General features: G+C 45.5%; 2 protein-coding genes across 4 annotated transcripts in view; one reads left to right on the top strand and one right to left on the bottom strand.

Moving 5' to 3' along the window:
* ALCAM (activated leukocyte cell adhesion molecule) overlaps positions 1-22,734 on the bottom strand; it is a 124,587-nt gene that overhangs the window by 37,894 nt on the left and 63,959 nt on the right. The window lies entirely within an intron of this gene.
* Positions 1,111-12,888, top strand: LOC129784316 (uncharacterized). Of its 2 annotated transcripts, none has more exons than XR_008746888.1 (2): positions 1,111-1,415; positions 2,412-9,733. XR_008746888.1 is itself a non-coding variant. In XM_055802392.1 (2 exons), the coding sequence occupies exons 1-2, from the start codon at positions 1,240-1,242 to the stop codon at positions 11,174-11,176; spliced, it is 678 nt and encodes a 225-aa protein (XP_055658367.1). In that variant the 5' UTR covers positions 1,111-1,239; the 3' UTR covers positions 11,177-12,888. The 2 variants fall into 2 exon arrangements, 1 of the variants encoding a protein (XP_055658367.1); XM_055802392.1 differs by lacking the exon at positions 2,412-9,733 and adding an exon at positions 10,675-12,888.

The following is a 22,734-nucleotide window of genomic DNA, read 5'->3' as shown; positions in this document are numbered from 1 at the left end:
TTCCCACAGCAGGCAACAGGAGCCTGGTGGATTTCCCAACTTGGATTGCACTCACTCAGCTGGATGACCACGTACCCTACAATCAGTATCCACATCTATTGTCTCACAACTTGTGAAGAAAAATCCCTAAACCTTTATTTTCTTCATCCACAAAACCAGCAGCATCTGCCTGGAGAGATTACACTGCAGTGCAATACTGCGAGGAGGCCAGCAGGCAAGCCATGTCCTGACCGCTGCACGACATTAAAAAACTTAGAGAAGAAAGAAAGAAAAACGAATGTTATCTAAATGCTGGGTTCCCTTAAACTTGGGAAACAAACTAGTCTGCACATTCAGAATTTGGAAAAATGAAGTCAAATGCTTCTATGAATTATTTAAGAACAGCTTTTTTGGAAACCTCAGCACAATGTTGTTGTGCTAATGCATACAGATTTACAGAATAAAACTGACCCACTTATTTTTGGTATCCAAAACATGTGAACTGAACAAAAACAACAGACCCTAAAGTGATGAAATGTTAAAACAGAAGAAAGTTTAAAGGAGAAGATGCTACAAGTTGGTGCATTCGCTATAACGCAACTTTGCTTTCCTCCTGTTTTCCCTAGTTGCCCCTGCTCCAGGTGATGCTCACTGCTCCTTACACCAGAGGGATGTTTGCCCTCTGGTGCTTGCCCAGCACCACTGAGCGAGCGTGCTGGCTGCCTGCTCTCACTCACATGCCTGCGGCTCTTGCCAGGGTTTTCTGCCCAGAGGCTCAGCATCTCCCCCTTCATTTGCAACTGGAGCTGCAACATCAAGGGCTTGCTGCCAAGGAAGCCTTACTTAGGAGAGCACAGGATGCTGGTGATGTAGCCAGGGCCGCAGAAACACCCACTCCTAGAGACATTCATTTTTCTGGAGAGTCAGACTTTCCTGCTAGAGCTGGAGAAAGCAAACCTGTTCCCACATGCCCCCGAAGACCTGAGCCACAGACCCCTTAACCTTTTCCAAGTCCTGAGGCAGCCGCTGGCGTGACTGACAATGCCATTGAGTGTATATGTGCACTATATAAGGAGGTTTTCCCAAGGGATTTTATTTTTTTTTAAAAAAACAAAATCATGTCTTTTCAAAGAGCCAGACACTGAATTCCTTGCCTACAATTTCAATTAGAAAGACTCCAGAGCGTTTTCCTCAGGTGAGGACTTTGGAGCCCACTGTTTGCACCAGCTCGTATTTATCATTTGTACCACACAGCGACAAATGAGGCTGTGCCTTGGGCTGTGTGGTACTGCACCAAGAAAAAGTAGTCCCAAATCGTTCCACAGGGATGCTTCCAGCCTGGATGACATCACATGGCAAGGCAGAGAAGCAGGCAAGCAGGCTGGAGCTCAGTGGACCAAAGGAGCGCAGGAGATAACAAGCAGCACAACCCACAGGTATCTTCAACATCCTTTCTTTTTCACTGCTCCTTTTCAACTGAACAACTGCTAATCTTCTTCTCTTCTGTTACAGAGTCACAAACGTACTTTAGGTACATTATTCACACTATAAGGACTGCACGCTCTAGTTTGCTGCATGGGTTATGAAGACCAGCTCTTTTCTAAATGACAGTAGCAGCTGGTCCACTAGATGGTGCTGAGGAAGTGCAAGCTTCAAAAATTAAACTTTTTTTTTTTTTTTAAGAAATGGGTAAACTTCAATTTTCTAGAAATAGGACCAATGTTTTAATAAATCAAACTATAAACAAAAGTAAAATTCAAAGCTGGAACAAATTTTCCCCTTGGCCCTCTCTTGCACTGATCCTCATTCCGATCTCCAGGAGAGGGATAACACAACTTTGGCTTTGCAGGTTGGATCCTAATTTCCATTTCTGCTAGAGCTCAGTCCTTTTGGGGTCCTCCCTCCCATGGGTTCAAAACTGCAAGAAACCTGCGAATATATATTCAATTAGCAAGCTGGTTAGTAGCCATTAAAATTCCAGTCAAATGTCATTTAGTAATTTGAAATTCTGTAATGGTATTTGGCATTGCACATGGAAAACCAGAAACTGCTGCTCCAGCTAGGAGATACTCCTTGTCATTAGTATCTGGTAGATACTAGTATTAGCAGAAACCAAAATGACCCTGGGGGAACTGTAACGTTATGCTGTCTAGACACCAGTTTAACCCCTGCAAGTCACTACGGTAGCAATCTACACTTCCAAAGACCTGACAAATAGCCTCATGAGGGTGCACGAAACTCTTTCTGGAAAGGATTTTACATTTATAGCATTCAGAGCAGGTAATCAATGAATGGCCTGACAAAAGGAAAGACCAGCCTCTGATTTTAAAAGAACTCTTTCATCTCAAAGGCGTTCCTTCAGTTGGACAAACCAACCCAAAATCATGTATTGCCACAAATTCTGCCTAAACTAAAATCATTCCTTTTTCTAGGGATTTGTTAACACAGAACCAGAAAGACGCAGGTTTTATTTAGATACAGATAAGTGGTCCTCAGAAGAATACAAAAGGTCCTGCTGTAATATTTTCTCTTCCTACTTCTGGAGCAACAAATCTAGGAGGTTTAAGGAGTGCAAACTGGTTGAGTAACTGAAAACTTTCACTGCGGGAACTGCAGTAATCTCCACAAAACAACTCTGCAAACCTATCCATTTAAGAAACAAGCAAACAAACCACCACCTCAACAAATTTGGGAACTCCTCTCTCTGTTACTATTAGACATATTTGTAGAATGGTGGGATGAAATAGAAAATAGAAGAAAATGATTGCTTAATGATATGACAGTGCTTATTACCATCAACCACTGTTTTCTGAGAGCCCTGTACACAGTTTCCAGCTCATTTTAACAAAAAGAAAATGAAAGCAGGATCTACAAATACATAACAAATCGCTCCATGTCCTAACACAACCCAGGGTCAATGTCAAGGCCCTTGTATCTCATTAACTGCGGGAGGGCACAAAGACAACAGTAGGGAATAACGCTACAAGAAGTCATGGGATGGCACGCCCTGCCTTGCTGTATTCCTGATGCATTTTCTGTAGCTAATTAAGAGCTCAGCCAGCCCCCCTGCATGGCTCTCAGATGTCACCTTCTCAAGCCGAGCCAGCGCTGTTAATAACAACGCTAATTCAGGGGCAGGATCTTGCCCCGCGGACGCCGGGAGAAGCTCTGCTTGAAGTAGCTGCGAATTGCACCTACATCCCAGGTTAATCCAGCTCACTCTGCTTCCACGTCTTTACGTGCAAGTCCGAGCAGCTGGAGGTTTAACTCATTTCCCCCTCCTTCATCCAGCGCTAACGGAATTCTGAGCCAGATGAAACCTTTCCACTGATGTCTGGACACCGAGGAAGAAAGCAGCAGCAGCGGGAGGTGACGACACAGAGATGCCAGCAGGACAGTGCTAAATTGAGATGATGTTTGCTGTTGATGGTTTTAATTACAGGACTTTCCACATGCCCACGGCAGTGCTAACAGGCATCCTTCTTTCCCCCGCTCTTTGCCTGTATCTCACATGGGAAGAACCAAACAGTACCCACATATTTGGGTGACAAAACAAAACAAAACAAAAGTAATCTGACTACTTGATCAGAGGCTTAAAGGCAGAGGAGGTGCTGTTGTTAGGTCCTCACCAAGACTATGTGATGCAGGTCATAATTTAGACTAATTATTTTTAAATCAATGGGATCACAGAAGAGGAATGGATAGAAGGTGAGTATCTAAAATTCAGGAAGCTGATGTTTCTCCAAGGAACTAACAAAAGCTGTAGGAAGTGTGTGGAAAGCAGCCCTGTTTTCTACCTCTGCCTTCCATTTGAAACACTGAATATTCTTCATGTTGCAAACACCCTTTTTAAGTGCCTAAGAGTAACACTTTCGTGACAAATGTAGAACAGAACAAGGGCTGTTCAAGCACCCTTTAGATGCAAGATTCAGGGGATACTATGACCCTGTATCTGAAAAGTATGACTAGCAGAGGTACTGCCTGAAACCCACCCTCGGTGCTCGCCCAGCTGCTCCCTCCAGTTCCTAAAGCAGCGGAAAACCAGGTGGCCGAACCTGCCTCCATACCCTGCAGTCGGCTCATTTAAATTATGTTTCACACCTATGAAGATGTCCTGTACTTCCTTTCTGCACTGAATTTTTTACTGCTGATGCCCGTGCCCCGGCAGGTTCAGCAATGATGCTTCCTATTACGCTTCCTGGACCCAGGGAGCAAGGTCTCGTTACCAGGGAGCAGCGGGACGCGCTGGCTGCCACAGTTCTTTGCAGCAATCAGCAGCAGCAAGCCGGGGAGGTCAATTAGCAGCTTCTGGAATGGAAGTATACAAACCCAAGAGCTATTATGTCTATTTAGCACCTACTTCAGAAACTGTAGTTAAGTACTTTGGAAACCCTAAGTTAGGATGAGCACTTCAAATCTTTACTTGAAGTTTCTGGTCCTCCCATTTGATGTCCAGGTAGCCAAGATCAGGTTGTACTTAACACGGTGCGGGAGGTTAAAAAGCTTTGCCTCATGAAATAAACGTATTAATAAGCTGCTTGCTATTAGCCCTGAAGTATCAACAGGTGCATTTTCCTTTCTGCCCTCCACTTCCTACAGGGATTTCAGCTATATAGGTACACACATAGATCCTCTTGAGCATCTGCTTACGTATCAGCTTAAATTATTTCCTTTAGGAAACACCAGTATTTGACAAACCCAAAAATTACATGTTCTTAAGATCAGGAAGTTGCTTTTTAGAATCATACAATCATTTATGTTGGAAAAGACCCTCAAGACCATCGAGTCCAACTGTTAACCCAGGACTGCCAAGCCCACCACTTAACTACATACCTAAGCACCCATAGGTGATTTTTTTTTTTTTAAACAGCAGACCTTTTTTAACCACCTCCAGGGATGCTGATGCCACCACCTGCCTGGGCAGCCTGTGCCGATGCTTCACCACCCTTTCAGGGAAGAAATTTTTCCTAATATCCAACTAAATCTCCCCTGGTGCAACCTGAGGCTGGCTCCTCTCATCCTGCCGCTTGTTATCTGGGAGCAGAGACCAACCCCCCCCTCACCACCACCTCCTGTCAGGTGGCTGTAGGGAGTGAGAAGTTTCCTGCTGAGTCTCCTCTCCACGCTAAACACCCCCAGCTCCCCCTCACAGGGCTTGTTCTCCAGACCCTTCACCAGCTTTTCCACTCCTCACTGGTCATGCTTTTATTAAAAGTAACTTTTTTTATTTATTTTTTAAAGACAAAGCAGTACATGAATGACAGCTGGGTGTAGGTACAATGCAAAACACATTAGTAAAAACCTCCTGCTTTGAACAAGAATTGACAGCAAGTACTTACTGTCCTAGCTGTTGATATTGATACGCCTTAAAGTGGATTTTAACACTGACAAGTAATTTCCATTAATTAAAAGCACTATTCAGAGAAAAAATTAAGAGAGTTCACAGGCTCACACGAGGGTTGAGGTTGGAAGGGAGATCTGGACATCACCTGGTCCAGCCCCTGCTCCAGCAGGGCCATCTACAGCCAGGTGCCCAGGTCCATGGCCAGATGGCTTTTGTCTATCCCCAGGGATGGAGACTCCACCACCTCTCTGGGCAACCTGTGCCAGGGCTCAGTCACCCTCACAGGAAAAAGTGTTTCCTGATGTTCGGAGTTATGTCTTGCATTGCATTTTGTGCCAACCGAATCTCGTCCTATTGCTGGGCACCACTGAGACGAGCCTCGCTCCATCTTCTTTGCATCCTCCATCAGCCATTTGTACACATTGATGGGATCCCCCCGAGCCTTCTCTTCTCCAGACTGAACAGTTCCAGCTCAGTCAGCTTCTCCTTATAGGAAAGATGCTCCCACCCATCATCTTCACGGCGCTTCACTGGACTCTCTCCAACATGCCCATGTCTCTCTCGTAGTGAGGAGCCCATGAATGGACACTCTGCTCCAGACTGGCCTCCCCAGTGTTGATTAGAAGGGAAGGATCATCTCATTCAACCTGCTGGCAACACCCTCCCTGCTGCAGCCCGGGCTACCATTAGCCTTCTCTGCTGCAAGGGCACTGCTGGCTCACCTTCAGCTTGGTCTCCAGCAGGACCCCCAGGACCTTTTCTCCAAAGCCGCTTCCCCGCTGGCTGTCCCCCTGCCGTGCTGCATGGAAGCTGGGCTCCTCAGACAGGAGTCAACATTTAACTGCTGCTTCTCCCTCTCTTTTCCTTGCCCGGCAGAAAGTTGCTTTTTCAATGAGATGCTTAGTAGGCTTTCAAGACTTCCACAACACTGAACACGGGTGCAGAGAGAGCAAACACAGCAAACTTGTCATGAATCTCATGTTTCCCCACTTGGGCCCGACAGTCAGCTGAAAGGGAACGCTAAGTCCTGTATGGACAGAACGAGCCTTTAATCATCCTTTTTGCTGAGCCACCACAGCCTGGGAGCCAAACACGGCTCCGTCTCAAGTCTGCGGAGCTCTGCAACAGAGGCCCCGGTGCCATTTCTCCAACGATCCCACCCTGCGATCCCGCTTGCTCTGCTGAAAACAAGGCTCTTCACACCCGCTGCAACGGGCACTCTTAGCACAGCTCGCACAAGCCGCGCCAGGGACACTCATCTTCTGACACAGCACAAGAAAATACAAGGCACACTTCAGGATGCCCCAAAAGGCTGGTTAAAGCAAGCGAAAAAACAAGGCTTGTGCTATCAAAATTCATGCACGTGATAGCCCCCATTTCGGTTTGGTGCCTACAGTGATTCCTGGTTTCATATGCTGGGCATCAAAATAGGGAAGCAGGGCAAACACTTCCAAGAAAAATCAAACATTGATTAGCGTCATTGTACAAATATGATTAAAAACAAAGGACTGTGTGTTTGTGGATATGTTATATGATACAGGTTCTATAAACAGTATATTGTTTCTTATCTCCACCTGTTTAAATAGAGAAGTGAATCCACATGTGGGTGACTAAGACTTTAAAAGGACTATTAGTTACAAAAGCACCATCAGCATTATCCAAGAGGGAAAATAACTGCAGATAAACATATCCAACACTATTTAGTATTACAAACACTTGTAAAACAACATAACAGAACTTGCTGAAGGATTTCTTATACTTTGTCACAGTATCCCTTCAGTGAATTTTAAAACCTGAATAATATCAGAGCCCAGGCAATTTTAACACCCAAGGAAAAAACAATCCTTTATCCTCTCATAAGCACTGACACAGTGGACAGCAATTACCCTTTGGAATCATTGCTGCTAACTTGAGCTCTTTGAAGATGTGAAGTAACTGAATGGGAATGCACATTTGGGGTTGGTTGGGGGTTTTTGTTCTGGTTTTGGGTTTTTTGTTTTTCTTAAGACCCAATTAAAAGCATGTTTACGACTCTGGAAGATGCTGAGGTCCATTTGACAAGTTGGTCAAAGAAACACCTACTTAACTCCAAAGACACAAGCAGCCAAACCCACACATGCAGGAGCACTTGTGTGCTTAACTCTGACTTGGGCAAGTACTCAGGCAGGTTAGGGACACGGGGCTTGGCACCCAGCAGCGACGAGGCATCAGGCAGTGTGCATCAGGAAACAGGCAGGGCATTTAAAGCTACAGAGATACTGCAAACACCAGAGAGCAGGTATTAAATGCCAGTAGAATTCAGCTATCACCACCCTACATGAAGCGTTATGCTTGTTTAAAACACACGGCTTTCCTTTAAGAATGAGGAAAAAATCCTGGAGGAAACAAGTCAGCACTTCAGAAATCCTCTCTCCTACGAACACTAACAACTTATATGCTCCTACTCCTTTCGAACTCCATATAAATCAAATTTTTGCTTTACAGTACAAAGAAATGAGCTATAATTAGCAATCAGCTGAGATAACTTGTCCCATCTGGCCAGGGCTGCAGGGGCTCCACCACCTAATCAATACAGGAGCCCTGAGCCCCCTCCTGCACAGGGGCCGAGGTCACTGCAAGCATCTCCCCGGAGCTCTGCCCTGTAGTTCAGCCATGCACGGCACGGGACGTCCAGCTCTCCAACACGTGCACATCGCTTGGCTTTCTGTGTAACCCTAAGTGTGACTCAAGGTTGGGACCTCCACACGTTTGGGTCCAAAACCCCACGGAGCACTTCAGCCACAGTCTTCAAAGCCCTACAACGTGACCAAATAAAACTCCGGGTGCTGTGTGCCTGCTTGCAAGCCAGACTACTCAACTGCCATCCGTTTCACTGACGGCTATTTCTGCTTCAAGATTTCAAAACATCCAGCTGTTGCAGTATTTTGGTGGTTATTTTCCCTGCTTCCCGCAGCAGAACACAACTTTTGCATCTGTACGCTTCCCTCCTGTAAGCTTTGCTTGTAGCTTGATTTCAGACGATTTTAGCACAAGCTTTTGAAAAGACTGAAGGAAATTTCAGCCTGCAAGACAGAAGTCTTAGAAAGTTATGTCCTTCCAAGAGCAGGTGGGGTTGTGCTACAGGGTGTAGTTTACAGGGGTTATCAGCACTGTAAGCTTTACCCTAGGGAGGTTTCACACCAAGCATTTCTCTGAACATTTTCTATCACCGTCATTGCTAAAGCAGTACACAGGAGAGCATGCAGAAGAAAAGCAGCATCAGTCTGAAGGTACCAAAACACCTACACAGCATCTGAATAACAGCAACAACCTTTTGTCAGAGTAGGAACTTCAAACGTTATGTCTAAAGCAATAATCATTACAGTAACCATAACCATCAAAAGTTTCTAGAATTTCTGATAGGTATGCAAAAGGAATTTGTACATAGCCATGCTGCTCTAAAATTTGACTGTCCACCATTAAATACATTACGGTGGTCACAAAATAAAATGGAGAGCGCTTTCCAAGTCAGCAAAGCTTTCAAACTACATAAAAAAGCTGTTCCTAGCATTAGCTTCTGCAAAGCTTAAGACCAAATAAGCAGTTCAAAGCTCAGTAACTGATACAAAACGCTACCACAAAATAAGTTGCTTGTGTCAGCACATCAACCTTCCCACCTCCCCACCTCAGCCTCTGTTCCAACACCTGGTTCCAAGAAGACAAAGGAAATCACTAAGACCAATAGCTCTGAAGCAGGACCAGCAAAGCTCTGGTTTGCTTGGCAGCAGCAAGCGCGTCTCTGCTCTGTGATCTGGTCCCTTTCAAATCAGGAAGGCTGCAAAATCTGCTGGAAGGAAAACCCATGAAAGCCACCAGTGCCTTTGCGCTGCACGGGTTTTGTTATTGCAGCGTTTCCCTTCAAAGGGAAAGCCCTAAGCTTCTTTCCACAAGCCACCACCCCAAAACATCACCTGTGATCTCAATGGCCTCCTAATCACGCTATTTTATGGAAAGCCTAGCTTTTGGCTCAGAATGACGTAACTCTGTTTCTGGATTCAGTGCTAATCCAAAAACAGTCAGATTCGCATTGCAGGCTGATTTGTGGGTTTAAATTTTTAAGACCTTTGAGTAAATCTTACTGCTTTTAAAAAGTTACATATGCAGCAGTGCTGTTCTAAGTAAGAAAAAATGTAGAGTAATTCCATGCAAATATCTAAAAATAGGACTTAGGGGGAAAAAAAAAATCCACCTCCTTAAAAATGCTTGAATTAGTATAAGACTAGTAGAGACAATGTTTCCTCAAGATACGAGTGGAACCACATCAGAAGACACGTCCAATATTGGCAAGCTGCGGTCAGCATCCGAAAACCCAGCCATGACTTTTATGAGTGCCGTACAGTGGGAAAAGGCTCTTTCCCACAGTTGATGCTGCAATTGAAAGGCCGCTGTTAGTGATTTACTTTGGTGCAAATTTTTACAAAACATTGCTTAGGATAGTACTCATAATTCAGAGTAGGAGCTAAGATGGCTAGCATATCTTCTTATAAATGCTTCTGTTCAAGATGTAGCCATGACTAAAGGAACTATGATTAACTTCTTTTTTAACATACTAGAAAACTGAAAATAACTTATTAAAATAGTTACCAACATATGATGAGATTTTTTTCACAAGTGGTCTGGCACATCTGCCAGGGAAGTGAGTGGTAGCTCACACATCATAGTTTGACAATACAAGCTATTGCCAAGAGATGAGCAGCAAATGTGGGAAAACAGTGTCTGAGTCAGTACTGCAATGAGTTTCAGCTTTAAAGGGTATATACCTAATTAGGCAAAATGGCATCAACAAAGCCTTTGTAGCTTGGTGAACTGCTCACCCTGGCTGAGGTTAGCCTCTCGCTGCTCCTGCACCATACTTCTGTTACGCTTCCCGGTTGCCCTTCCAAAGCACTTTGCCATTTGCTAGAACAGCTCCAATTGTTTTTTATCTTCTCATTATGCTAGTCAGCATACTGACTAGCTGTGTATCCAATAGCTTAAAGGGACTTAAACATTTCTATTAAGTCAAATAAAACCCGTAGCTCAAAAATAATTATCTAAAATCCCCTATTATATTTTGCTACAAATCTCTTTTTTCCTTTTTCTTTTTCTTTTTTTTTTTGTTTAAAAAAAAAGTCAATAGACAGCATGCTAAAAAAAGAGCTGGCTCGCTTGCTTTTTCATAACTTGATATTGACAGTGTGGATCAATATACCCCACAGGCTAATAGTGCAGAAAAAACACGTAATTTATACATAAATGCTGAATAAAAGACTCAATAGTGTATGTTTTTGATATCAGAACTATGACAGATTCTGTTTTGGTTCTCTGAGCAGAGTACACTGCCCCGCCAGCCTAGATCTGAAGCCAATGCCAAGCTGGCAGAGCATCACGGGAGAAGCCTTCCCAACAAAGGAGGATGAACTTGTGCCGCTTGTGTCCCTCCCCTTGCAAGGGAGCCCTGGGACACCGGGCTGCACCCATGCTGGCACCACAGCGGAGATGACTGTGGGGACCCGAACCTGTTGGCTCCTTCCAGGGCACCAAGAAGCGAATGGACTGTTTCCTACCCCAGCCACGAACCTCTTCTCACCAGCCTGCACGGAGTTAAACCAACAAGAAACCAGAGGCGAGGTGACAGGGAGGAGGGAGGTCGATGCATCCCACTTGGTCGGCTGCGGTTTCTGGGGAGGCACAACCACAGCATCATGGAAAAGTTCACCGTTATCACCGTTTCATAAAAAAGAGTCGCACACCTCTGCCCCTGCCACAGGGTGCTCCTCTCCAACTATGGAAAACACAGGGGAAACTCCAAGTTTTCCTTCACACACATTATGATCCACATACGCCAGCAAAGTACGCGCTAGCTTGGCTATATACACGTGTCCCTTCTAAGCACATCCCTTTAGGTTTTGGTCTGTGAGGATCCACAAGCAGGTTAAGGGGACAGGGAGCAGATGGACCTTCCACATACATTTTTAGGAGCTGGGCACTACCCAAGAAATGTAGTTTTGATCTATGTTTGATTCTATTGATCAATGCTCTAACACACGTGTCAAAACAAAGGAAAAATAGTTCAAGCAAGCCCCTAGCTTTGGAAAAGCGGCTGGTAAAGCAGCGTCTGCTTCCCTCTGGCATCGGCCAGATGCAAGGACACGCACAGAAAGAGACCACGGCATCACAGGAGGGTCTGACTCTGAACCCAGCTGCTCCCACTCTAACACACGGAGGGGCTCTGCGGCCACGTGGGCAGAGCCAGCAGCAGCATTGAAGCTACCTGGGTTTCCTCACCTGCCTTCTGCACCTTTCCTACTTCCAGTTACTGCAAATTGTGTGCTTAGCGTGCCTAAGTATAGTAACAGATAGGAATTATCCACACCTCCCACTGCAAAGGTAAGCAAAAAACCCACTGAATTTCTTGGTAAATGAAAACTTAGTATATTTTACAAAAGCTGTACTTCCCAAAATGCATATGGATTCCTTACATTTCTTTAAGCATGAAGGAGTCTCAAGAGAAAAATCAAGGTACAAGCAAATCAGAGGATCATTTTGCAAAGTGGGGGAAAGAAATAAAAAATATCACCGATCATTCTAGTTAAAAGTAAATAAGCGCAGTGGAAAAAAAAAAAATCAGCAATTAGGAAAAACAAGGTAATGCAAAAACAATTTTTTTTTTTCAGAAAAAGAAACTAACGTAGTTAAATCAATGCCACCGCAGCCTCCTGTGCAAAGGAATCTCAACAGCAGACACCGCTCTAACCCCTTCCCTCTGGGGAGCGTGCCCGCACGCTGCCTGCAGCCCTCTCTGCAGGGGCGGCACTGCCCCCCTGCCTGGCAGGACCCTTCTAACTCGAAAATTAGTGCCTGACAATTTCTGCATCATGTAATTTTTTGAACCGTGCTGCTTGTTTTTCTACTTTGAATCGTGATCTGCTCTGTCAAGAAATCCTAAAACAAAGAAAAAGCCTCGCTCCCTACTGCTGAGCGTGCTCAAAGCCCCTTCGCCCAGGCACTTGCTTTCTCATGCAAAACCATCGTGGGGTTCAGCTCCCCAGCTCCTGCCACAGCCTCGCTACCCACCACCAGCACCCCCCACTGCAGCCACCAGGCTTTCCAGCAAGCAGGGAGGAATCCGTGGGGAGAAGGTGTCATTTCGCTTCTCTTTCTGTATCAGTGCTCTGGAACAGCTGCAGAAGCCCCAGCCGTGTTCCTGTACCGACCCCGTACACCCCAGTAAGTGACAAAGGAAGTGTTTAGTGGATGCCAGTTTGATGGGTGACTCGGAGAAGTGGGCAAAGCAGCTTCCAAGGCACTCTGCTGAGAGGGGGCACCCGAAATCTGCATCCAGTGGTGCAGCACAGAACCGTGCTTTTCCCACCTGCCCCTCGCCACGGCACCCACAGCCCCGTCCTGCCCCGCTGCCATGCTGCACACACCTGCCGCCTCCAGCAGCATTTGTTCCCAAAGAAAGCAGCTACATTCCAACAACGGAGCAAATCCCAGCCTCAGACTGTAACAGGTATAGTGTGTACAGAATATTATTTTCAGTGAATGAGCTTCATTTACTTGTGGGGAAAACCATGTGCTAATCACCTCAGAAAACAAAACAAAACAAAAAAAAGCCTTACAGAAGATACAACTCTGAAGGGCACAGATGAAGGGCAGATATAGCCTTCTGTAATGCCAAGTAGGTGGAAAAATGCTTTCAGCAGAAAACATCCAGCCGTTCTAAGTTAGGGAAGGGGGCTGGTACAGGGAAACCCCCAGCCTGACGAACCATCAGGCGGCTCTGGCTGGCTGGACACCCCCCATGGACACCCCCCAGCCGGTGACTGCTTTGGGTGCTCCATTTTCCAGCAGCCTTCTCTACTGGTAAGGGAGAGGACAAAGTGAGGGAGGTGAGATGAATGCAGCCTCCCCAAATCATCAACAGGTCTTTGTTACCTGGAGACAAGACCCACCATTTCACTGACAGCACAACAGCACAGGTGTGAGGGGGGGAAGCTCTTTGGAAGCATAATGCTATACATCCTTATGATTTATGCTAAAATAAGTGACTGACAGCTCCTCTGAGGCTCTCTTGAGATTTAATGGGTCCTCGCAGACATGGCTTTTTAAATTTCAGCCCTGGTAGCCGCACCTGTCTCCTGCTGCAGGAGGATGCCCTGAAGCAGCTGTGCGCCTCCACCAGCGGGAGAAACCAGCACCACCTTTGCTTCGGAGAGTTTCATCTCTGCCTGCCTCCCTTCAGCAGCATGCTGAAAACGAACAGGTGTGCCAGCAGCACAAGCTGCACACTACCTGTAAGAAGAGTTAACGTTACAGAGACTCTGATTCAGCGGTGAAACCTAGCTACATGATATGGAAATAGGTACGGCTGGTGTGACTTCAGCGCCCATCATTTCTACTCGTGGATATCACTGACATGTGCAACGGTGTGAAACGCTGCCAGATATCCGGCTCTGTTTCCACCTTGTATGCATTTACATATGCATGTGCATACATAAGCTAGCATCGGATATGCTATTACTTTTCTTCTTTGCATGAATTCTTTAACGTTTTTACAAAAATAATTGCTTAAAATAATGTTGCATATATAAAACAATGCTGGAAAGGACCATACAGCTGCAGCTCAAATCTGGTGGATGGGCTCCCGGTTACAATGATTTTCCAATATAACACCAGACCATATAGGTACCGTGCAGTTATTGAGCACATTGCTGTAAGTCTCAGCTGCCCTCTGGAAAAAAACAGGGAGGGTTAGAATATGCAAAGTACAGTTCCTATTCAGTTTTTAATTGAACATACACATTACTTCCTAGAGTTTTAAACTGTAGGCATTGCTCTCTGCAAATACAGTGCTGCTATAAAGTTTAACAGCAGCAGCATATATTGTAAGGCCTCTCTACAGTCCCCAAAAGGGAACCACAGTTACCGCAAGCGTGTGCAAAGAGAAGCAATACATAAGTTCAATCTTTCAAACATTTATGCACATAATTTATCTTCAAGAACAAACAGTCCCACAGCAGGAGGGCACAAAACATCAGCATTACTACTAGAAGACAGTTATGCTGACCCAGGCGTCCCTCCCTGTCACACATATTGCGGTAGCTCCCTGGCAGTCCAGGACCCCATTTATCAGGTAATAACGAGGCACGATCAACCGACTGCCCAGGGACTGAGCCCAGCCCACCCTCAGGGAAGCACTTCAGGACTCCTGCAGTGCCCCCCCTGCCCTGTGAGCCCCCCGACTCCAGGCACGCAGCACGCACCTCTGCCAGGAACAAAACCCGGCACCTGCTTTGCAGGAACAGAGAAAGTTTGACCCCCCGGCTAACACAGCATGCCGGCTTTAAGGGAAGGCAGGCGCGACATGCCGCTTGTCCCGACAGCCCTGAACGGCAGCATCAGGAATGACAGCAGCCGCACGGACCCACGTGCTTGCAAGTTCAGATGTCGAGGTGAACGGCCGAGTGCACAGCGATTCCTTTGAGCAGCCCGCCCCAGTTAGATGCGCGGCTCCCAGCGCAGAGTGGCCGCACTCATGCTGTCATTGGAACTCCGCAAACATGTATCTTAGCATCCCCTTATACCCATCAGAAACACTCTGCGGAGAAGGCTTTAGCTAGCGTGACAGCTTCTGCAGCACGTTATGCTACTGTAAACTGCATTAATGCCCAGCTGCACTTTTAAGTGCAGTTCAACATGCTGTTTTGACCTATCTATTTGCGCCATAACTACCCATTTCCTTATCTAGGTGCTGCTGCTGCCTGCATTGCCGCTTCTCCCTGAGCAGGAACACAGCAGACGGGCTCCCCCGTTGTTCTGATTTGTGGCAGGAGCTTTTACCTGTACGCGGCTAGTTACCTGTTTTCTGACACTAACCGCCTACTCAGAGCATTAGTGTTTTGCAACAGCCATCGAAGACGAGGCATTTGCCATGCAGCCCACACACTGGCCAAGCAGGCAAGCTACTGCCAGGCTGAAGCAGAGCAGCGAGGGAAGGGCAGAGGCTTCATGAGCATCCTTATACCGCAGCACCGCAAAGTAAACAAGAGGGACCTTCTTTCCTAAGAGCCATCTTGTGTTTTTTGCAGAAACAGCATTCACACAGCACCCAGCGAGGTGCCACTTAGCTTTTGGTGAGCACAAACCATCCCCCAGTCAGTCTGGCACAAGCTGTCCCGTTGTGCTGTGGCTCTCGGAGCCATCGCTGCCCCCAGCCCCCCCTGGTCACTGCTCTGCACCAAGAGGGACGTGACCACGCCGGGTACCTGGCAAGAGACACTTCCAAAAGGCCAAAACAACCTCTCAGCAACTTCAGGCCACCCCTTACCCTCAGGAGGGGCGCGAGGATGGCTCAGTGGGGCAAAAGATCTGGCCCCCAAAGGCAAAAACTTGTTCTGTCTTGTGAGGAAGCAGAAGGTTTTTAAAGTGTCTCCAGTTTCTGTAAAAACTTGCACTAATTAGCACACATATTTTTAAAAATGCTCCTATGCCCAATTATTCTAAAGAACGCCTGAAACCTAATTATTAGTTCTGGAATCCTTTTTCTATCTTGGAGCCAGATGGTGCCCTTCCTAAAATACCAAGGCTAGAGAATTATTTATGTGAGCTTTGACCACGTCTGAACAGCTCTGGGAATGATGTATGTTTTTAATGCCCTGATACTGACAACAAGCCTTTTTACTCTAAATTAATGGGAAACAAGTGTTGCCCAGTAAAGATAAAAGTGACTTTGCAAAGTTTTATTCTTTAGAAGTTGCCTTTTTTAGGAGACCCGTGTCCTTGAGAAACATCAGCATTGGCTTGCCTGCCAGAACAGAGGGATGCCACGGCACGCATGTGCGCCCACGCCGCGTGGGACGGGCTGTCTGCGTGGGGGGAATCAATGGTGTTTGGGATAGTGCATCTCATTTTAGGCTGGACTTAATCGGGTCTTGCAGAAAACCAAAAAACCATCAAACCCAGCCCCACCACATACGCATGCAGACAAAACCCCAGAGTAACCTGTGCCACCCTCCTGCAAAGCAGCAGCTGCCTTTGGCTCCTCATGGGTACAAATCTGCTTTTTAGGCTGACTGGCTTTGTTTAATGTTTATGTGCTTTTCTTTTTCTGACATGCATTCAATAAGCAAAGTCAGTCTGGAAAATAGATGTTCACAGCCTAAACCGAGCTACAGAAGAGGGAAGGGGCTGGGTTTTGAGACCCGATGCGGATGTCAGGTGTAGCCCCCCACCCCGAAGAGGGCTTCAGCGCTCCCCCCGCTCACCAGCCAGTCCCCTGTCACTCCTTCCTGGGAAGAGCAGGATGGGTCCCTCTGAGCAGGAGCCTGCAGCTCCTGCACATGAGGGCTGTGAACCTGGACCTTCAGAAGCAGCGCTCAAAAGTATCTTTTAAAAAGAAGGCACTCAGAGCCTAGAAATTCCAAGCCTTCCCCTTTCAGACTGCTGTTTTCACCAGCGAATCGCAATGCATTTTCCCATGGACATGACTGCTTTTATCCTTGCTTTAAACCAGCACAAAAGAAAGGTCTGCAGGCATGCAACGCCTTGCTCACTATGGTGTGGAAGGCTGCCAGCTGCAGCAGAGCCAGAATGGGTAAAAAGAAGCGATGACATTTGGCAGGAAGAAACTTTGAATGGGGTGACAGACCACCAGGCTGCAGGGCTGTAAGAGGGTTTCTGCAGCACCATTCACGTTACACCCTTGGCGCTACCCTAAAGCACCGTTTAATAAGCATCATGCCTCTGCTCTGAGGCTGAAGCACCAACAAGTCCCTAAAAGTAGCTTCACACCTGAACCTGCCTTCTGTGCACCAACAGCTGCTCCAAGAATTAATTTTTCCTCTCTCGACAGTCCATATAAGTACCTGAAATTGGCTGCTGCAATATTGAAATGAGTCCAACATAAAATTAATACCCATCATAGCTATTTAAAAAAAAAAAAAAAGCCCCTCAACATATTAACTACTTTACAATCAAAACAAGGACACCTTAAGTCAAGCTGAATGCATCTGAGTAGGTTTTCATTATCTTGATTTATCTTAGGTACATGTCATTTCTTTCTCATTAAATTGCAATGTGAGCCATTTTGTATATAAAAAATAATAAAACATATTTTCTTCTCCAAATGACTAAAATGTGGTAAAAGCCCACACAATACTTCCCTTGCCTTGATGTTTTCCAGAGTACCATATGGCTTGTCTGAATCCCTCAGCAAGAGTTTTCCTGAATTCAAAACTAATTTGATTTGGCAGCTTCTTCTTTAGAAAATGTAAATTCCCATAACATATTTTAAATTATATTCTATTTAACAAAACATTGTTTTCTTGTCATAAGTATGAGCAAGCTTTTACACATTTTTCATTTTCATTGTAAAGGTAAATGCTTCAGCTTTTAAGAACTGGCAGTAGTGTTATTTCCAAACAGTTCCTCTGCACATTACTAATAAAGGGATATTTTATAGCGGAGGCACGGAGGCACATACATCTCACAAATTAGGCACCCCAAAGATCTGGAGTACGTGGTAATCTCTTGCTTAAATAGCTGTGCAATCTAAGAAAGAAAGAAAAACAAAGGAAAAGAGCCTTATTGAGAACCCTTTTCTTCTGCAGGCAAGCTGCAGCACCAGGCTCCACTTCCAGCAGGGGCAAGGTGATCAGTCTGGGCTGGGCTCGCCCAAGTCCTGCTACAGAACAACAGCCTTCCTACGACTTGTCTCACAAACCAACCGAAGTAAGAATATCAACAACTAAAGGCTTTCTGAAGCTTATGGGCCGAAGTGAAATGCAGTAAAATATTCTGGTTTTGCCTTGGATTTCACACCAGGCTGAAATCACTCCTTTATTTCTCAGGATGGATACAATAGCTACAAGAGAAATTGCTTTCAGAGAATGAAACAGTTTGTCATCATAGAGTGCTTCTGTACTCCTAAAAGTAACGGGCACACAGTTAGTACGATACACCCTCTTCAGAGCTGTGTTAGAGGCTTTTCTTCCCACCTCAGGCAGAGGAAGCTCAGGCGCTCATGCTGCTGACGGGGTCCCCGCAGGAAGGCAGCGCGTTACCAACTCGACAATTTCCATTAAAGTTTCACAGGGAAATACGAGCCATCCAGCAGCATCGTGAAGTTGGGGAGAACAAAGGGGGAGAAAACCAACCCAAAAAGAAAGAAACAACCAAAAAGGTTGTTTCTCAGCGGCCAGCTGAGAAAAACTCCCCAAAACAAGCTTACATTGACAGGCTGCCAGAGCATCCCTCCCGGAGCAGCTCGCAGGGCTCCCGGGAGAGGACAAGCTCCCACGGGAACCTCCACTGGCTCCAGAGGACACACTGATGGGCACGAAGCCTCAGCAAAAGCAGCCGTTATTAGCTCCACTGCCCCTCATTTCCTTAATTACCTCCCCACACTCCCGTGCCCAACCGTTTCTGTGCAGAAGGGTAAGCTGGCTGCTGGCGCGGGGCTGCTCAGCACCAGCTCTTGGGAGGCAGGCACCCGGCAGCATCGGTCCCAGCAGGATGCAGACAGCGGGAGAGCACAGGGGAGCATCACCCCCCTCCCTGGCATTTGAAGAAGACGTCCAGCTGAAATGGTCCTCAACAGACAGGGTGAGCTACGACTGTAGACCTGTTTTTTCTAGCCCCAGCTATTACGGGATAAGACAGCGGCATCCTGTTCTAGCAGCAGCATCGCTTCATTAATGCTATTATTTGAAAAGCAGGAAAACAACAGGAAAAAAGGTCTTCAACCCCAAAACTGACATCCAGGGAATTCAGCGGGTGCAGCAGCCTTGGTGTATCAAGGCACAATCCCAACCAATCTTGCAGAAGCAATTCTAATTAGGCAGGAAATGAAGAAGGGTTCCTTTCAGGCTGGCTGAAAGAACGGTGGATTGATTTAAATCAAATCACTGATTTTAATCATGGATTTAAATCAACGAAGCAGGACACCTTGATTTAGCTCATCAACTTTAATCTTGTACTTTTTACTTTTTTCCTAATGAAAGCTCATTCATTTTGTTAAGATAATGTGGGGAGTTGTAAAAAGCACACACTTCATGTTGAAATGGATTAAAATTTTTATTCTCACTCAACATTGATGACTTGTGACTACAAAGCCTGAGCTAATTTTTTAACAGTTAAAAAGCATCACTTTTAAAAATCATTCAAATTTGAATGCTCGCACATGAAACACATTGCAAATTATTTTAGAGACTGTAATAAATCTCGGCCTTGATAAATACAAAGGATTTCTGCTTAGTTTTCTTCTAAAGCCACATAGGTAAAACCTCCAACTTGCAACAGCCTAGACTTCAATCTATTTGTGTCAAAGAACATTAGAGCCCAGTAAAAGTAATGCATTGCGTTATTTAGGGACACCTACTGATAGTATGAAACCTGATATTACTCATATATTACTCATATAACTGATATTTAAAAAAGCTGTCAGGATACTACTGCAGCCTCCATTAATTAAAAAAAAAAAAAAAAAAAAAAAAGGAAGAGGAATGTGATGGTGGTGCTATCACAAATACTTCAAATATGAGAGAAATTCTGTCTAGAAGCTACCCAGAAAAAAAGCAAAAAAAAAAAGGCAAAAAAAAAAAAGCTTTGTAACATATGAGAAAAATAATCCAAAGCAAGTGTCAGCAAAAGGAAGAGGACATGTACAGACAGTACTTGTGCTGGAAAAGACCTGAGGGTGACAGAAGAGCAGAGTGCATTTGGTGTGCAGATACTTGTAATCCAGCGTGGCAGCTGTGTAGGGAACAACCAAGTTATTCATAAGAAGGAAAAAACCAGACTTTAAAATAATTTAAGGGATGTCTCAGGAGAGTGGGCTGACAGACACGTTGTATCTGGCACACCCAAGCATTACCTGTGTACGGTGTTAAGGTTTCATTTAATATTTTTTCCCTTTTTTCCTTTATTTAGAGTCTTGCCAGAGCCAAAAGTTGTTGAAAACACTCACTTTGTGCTGGCACGCAGCAAGACATACTTCTTTGTATAACGCTCTGCAAACAAGGTACCAAGTTCCACGAGCTAGATAAAAGCGCACAAATCTTGTCGCCGAGCAATATCTCATTTTAATTGTATGTACAATGCTGGCTGGTTTTATTAGCGAAAAGCTCCCGATGAAAAATACCAACTCTTAAGCCTTGTGAGCTACTATTTAAATCTCCACCAAAGTGCTAAGGCTCTGCTAAAAATGAGCCAGCAAAACCCGGGGAGGCTTTACTCAGCAGCCCTGCCCTCCACAGGCACCCGGAGCTGCCGTTTCCCACGTCCATGTCCCAGGTGCCTTCCCCCACCCCGCCCAGCTCTGCAAAGCGTCGCAGAGAGACAGGGATGGAGCCCGTCCTGAATCATTCCGAGCCAAAGCAAACCTACACAGAACTTACAATCCACCCCCAGAAGATTAAGTATGTTTGATTTGCTCAGCCATATTCTACCTCAGCAATCTCTGAGGATAATTTTTTTCCCCTTTTATTGACAGTGTTTTTGAATAAGAAAAGATTTACATTTCGATTTGAAATGTTCAGGTACTTTTCCTTAGAAACTATGGGAACCCAAAGCACTAAGTGGCAATCTGCTAACCAAGACAGATACAGTCATTCCACCTATTTTTTTTCTCCTCCTTCTTTTGACACAGGAAAGAAAAGAAGGATTCTTTAAACACCACTTGAAAGCACACAAGTGATAAGAACAGTCAATCCAGAAGGAACATTCAGAAGAAGAAAAAACCCCAGCTATGGTGGGTAAATGATGGAGATTTAACAAAACCTCCAGATTGTTGGCCTTCGGAGAGTATGGGTCAGATAAAGTACAGCTTAAACGGTAATGCAGAATTTCTTCTGCTTTACGATTAGGAGATTCAGCTATTCTGTTTTGTGTATTTGCTCGGGAGACAATTTTCTGAGGGCTGAGCTACATACTCTATGCGCTAGCAGGACTCTGAGTAATTGAAGTTGTCTACTTGCAGCTCCAAGAGGTTAACAGCACACTGCTGCGGGATGGCTTGCTGGGTACCACGGCCTCGGAGCGCTGGAGACGATGCGGATGTGCAGCAGCCTTTGCAACGTCTTGGCCTGGCCTTTCACATAGCAGCAGCACGTAACTGCGGCACAAGAAACATGCTCCAAAATCACGGGCGCAAGGCCAGTTACGAGTGGAAGCGGTGGCATCAGGAGGTAAAACAGGCTGTGTAACTACGGACAGTGCTAGTGTATCAGCCTGCACACGTCTTTTGCAACGCTATCTCCCCTCCCACGCATCCCAGCAGGATCAGATAGAGCAGTTTACACCACGGAGCAGACATATTTTTCAATATTGGATTTGTTTACGTCACCCTCCAAAGTCATACACCAAAGCTGATGTAATTCGGTGTGGCTCATTCAACCTTGGTTTCCCCTTCCAGCAGATGGGAGGGAGAGGAGGCAGAAAAGCACTCTCAGTGTCAGCACTTCACTTTCTCCTCTCAGTCTTCACATCTGCATCTTTTAAAATTACGGGTTTCAACTGCAAGTAAATCCTCAATGCATTCCAAATCTTGAAAAACCCCACATGCTATCTATCCAGAGAGAGCTTCCATAAATCACGCTATTAGAGCAGGACAATGAAATCGGTTCAACTGCTGTTTCTCAGAGCATTGAAGATGCCTCATGGGATACTCTATCATCTCATCTTAAACACAAATTTATCATACAAATGAGAAGAAAAATAACAGTCAGCATGCACATCCACACCGCTTACGAACCTCCGCCTGCAGCAGCTCCTCTGATAGCAGGACAGCTGCACAGCCTTATAGCCCACGAATGCATCTTTTAGCCCCTGTGTTTATTTTTTGAAAATCATTATGCTTGCTAAAATTATCTACTACAGAGAAAAAACATTAAACCTTTTGGTAACCGATAAAGCTCCAAAAGATAAAAAGCATCTATTCAGTGAAATAATCGCTGCTCCATCCGGTTTGGGCATCCCCAGTGGATGCTCCTGTATCTGCTCGCTGCTGTACTCAGCACAAACCAAGGACAGACTTTTCCCGGTTTTCCATCACAGCCAGAACCACTATGCATAGTCACTTATCATAACAGAAACACATGCTTAGGAATAATTACTTAAAAACACCTTACTCTGTACTTTTCACCAGATATTACTTTGCAGATTAATTCGAAGCAGAAAAGCTAATGATAAGATAAACTAGGGACTTTGCCGTTTTCCCTTGGGAAGGAGGCTCACTGTGTGCTGACACACCTGCTCCTGCCTCTTCCTCATTTCTTCTACTCATCTGCCCCAGGAACAAACCCACCTTCTCCTCCAGATGCAGCCACTGGAGAGGAGCCAAGCATATTAGCACGCAGCCTCGTGGCCCGGCCGCATTCAAAGGAGCAATG

The sequence above is a fragment of the Falco peregrinus genome, chromosome 4, assembly GCF_023634155.1.
Source record: "Falco peregrinus isolate bFalPer1 chromosome 4, bFalPer1.pri, whole genome shotgun sequence".
NCBI classification, from domain to species: Eukaryota; Metazoa; Chordata; class Aves; order Falconiformes; family Falconidae; genus Falco; species Falco peregrinus.
Note: the sequence above shows the minus strand (reverse complement) of the source record. Positions and strands in the feature narration are given on the sequence as shown.

Coding starts and splice junctions, on each gene's coding strand:
- LOC129784316 (XM_055802392.1), top strand. CDS start 1,240: ATGAGGCTGTGCCTTGGGCTGTGTGGTACTGCACCAAGAAAAAGTAGT. Junction 1,416..10,674: donor ACAAGCAGCACAACCCACAG/GTATCTTCAACA, acceptor TTCTCTGAGCAG/AGTACACTGCCCCGCCAGCC.